The sequence below is a fragment of the Sycon ciliatum genome, chromosome 11 (assembly GCF_964019385.1).
Source record: "Sycon ciliatum chromosome 11, ocSycCili1.1, whole genome shotgun sequence".
NCBI lineage: Eukaryota > Metazoa > Porifera > Calcarea > Leucosolenida > Sycettidae > Sycon > Sycon ciliatum.
In genome coordinates, this window is record NC_088653.1 from 22,283,807 (window position 1) to 22,285,491 (window position 1,685).

The 1,685-nt window shown below is 50.1% G+C and overlaps 1 protein-coding gene across 1 annotated transcript; it reads left to right on the plus strand.

Annotated features, from left to right (window-relative positions):
- The first annotated feature begins 728 nt into the window (after positions 1 to 728).
- On the plus strand, positions 729 to 1,481 carry LOC135827182 (putative nuclease HARBI1). The gene has a single exon (XM_065339710.1). It carries the CDS (start codon positions 729 to 731, stop codon positions 1,479 to 1,481), a length of 753 nt encoding a protein of 250 aa, XP_065195782.1.
- The last annotated feature ends 204 nt before the right edge of the window (positions 1,482 to 1,685 follow it).

Below are 1,685 nucleotides of genomic sequence, written 5' to 3' on the forward strand. Positions count from 1 at the left end.
GTGATCCACAGCGGCCACGCGGGAACAGAACTTCTTGCTTTGGGGCAAGTAGTAGTTGGGGGATTATTATTATTAGTAGTAGCTAGGGTCCCTCACGAAAAAGTGGACGCACGTTGGACTATTGGACTAGAAGTGTGTTCCATCAGTCGCGCGCGCCTTCTCTTCTTCAGGACAAACGAGTTTGCATGCTGTGTTTGTTGTGTCATGCTGTACATGGTAAGAAGTAGTAGTACTGGTTAAACAGTATTTATGCCAGGCTTAAACTTTCTTCACCCCTGTCCTGTTACCAGATTGACGCGGCTAGACTGACCACTTGCCAGTTGAGTAAAATCTTGTGAAGATGCGTCCTTTTCCGCTGCAGGAACAGGAGAAAAGGAAGGCAATCGTTGCAGTGTGATTGCATTAATATGCAGCTTGTGCGCAGCCCAGGCGAGCACCATTGTGCTAATGGCAAGCCGATGCCAGTCACAATATCAGCAGCGGATGTCGGAGCTCATGCAGTGCTACTTGATGGCAAGGCAGCAAATAAGTAGCTCAAGGCATGTGTGCCTATGAAGTCCAAGCGACGGTATTGGGTTCGGCCAGGACGAACAACGGCTTGGTGGGATAATATCCGGACTGGAGTTTCACCTGACCTTGAATACAAGGAAAACCTTCGCATGAGTAAGACTAATTTCGACTAGTTGTGCGACGAGCTGCGTCCGTACATCGTAAAGCAACACACTAATATGCGGGCATCCATCACCGTGGAGATGCAAGTTGCTGTACTCTTGCATTATGTGAGTGATGAAGGCCGCCTGAGAAAAACAGCCAACGCCTTCGGTATCTCCAGAGCGTCAGTGAGCATCATAGTTCGCCGAGTATCGAAGGCGATCACGCTATGTCTTGGCCCCAAGTACATTGTTTTGCCCACATCGGAGGAAGCAGTGGGAGACCTCGTCAAGAACTTCCACAGACAGCATGGCTTCCCACAGTGCATCGGTGCAGTTGATGGCACGCATGTGGACATCAAGCAGCCGCAGGATCAGTCAACTGACTATATCAACAGGAAGGGCCGGTATTCCTTAAACGTCCAGGCAGCATGTGATTATCGCTATTGCTTCATGGATGTAGTGGTAAAGTGGCCTGGGAGTGTCCATGATGCGCGTGTGTTCGCTAATTCCCGGCTGAACCAGTTCCTGAAGGAGGGTACGATTCCTCCTTGCCCCCGAAAGCTCCTGGATGACGAGAATGCCATCGGTGTGTTTCTGCTAGGCGATCCGGCCTATCCACTGCTGCCCTACATTATGAAGGAGTATGTTGGCGGAGGCTCCACCTGTCAACAACAGTACTTTGGCCTAACACTCTGTCGCTCCAGAATGGTCATTGAGTGCGCTTTCGGCCGCTTGAAGGCACGGTTCGGTATGCTTCGCCGAGCAATGGATGTCAATATGGATGACTTGCCATCCGTCATCTATGCTTGCTTTGTTTTGCATAACTAGTGTGAGATGAATGGCGAGAGTTTGAGAGAAGAGCAAGTGCAGTGTGCTTTGCAGTATGATCATCACTACCAACAATCAAAGGAGCCCCCCAAAGAGAGTAACAATGCAGAGGGGAAGAAAGTCAGGCGCATCTTGACCCGTTACTTCGATCCGTAATCAGTGGGACTCAGTCATCGTGGCAATCATTCTACTTCTCAGCCCTAG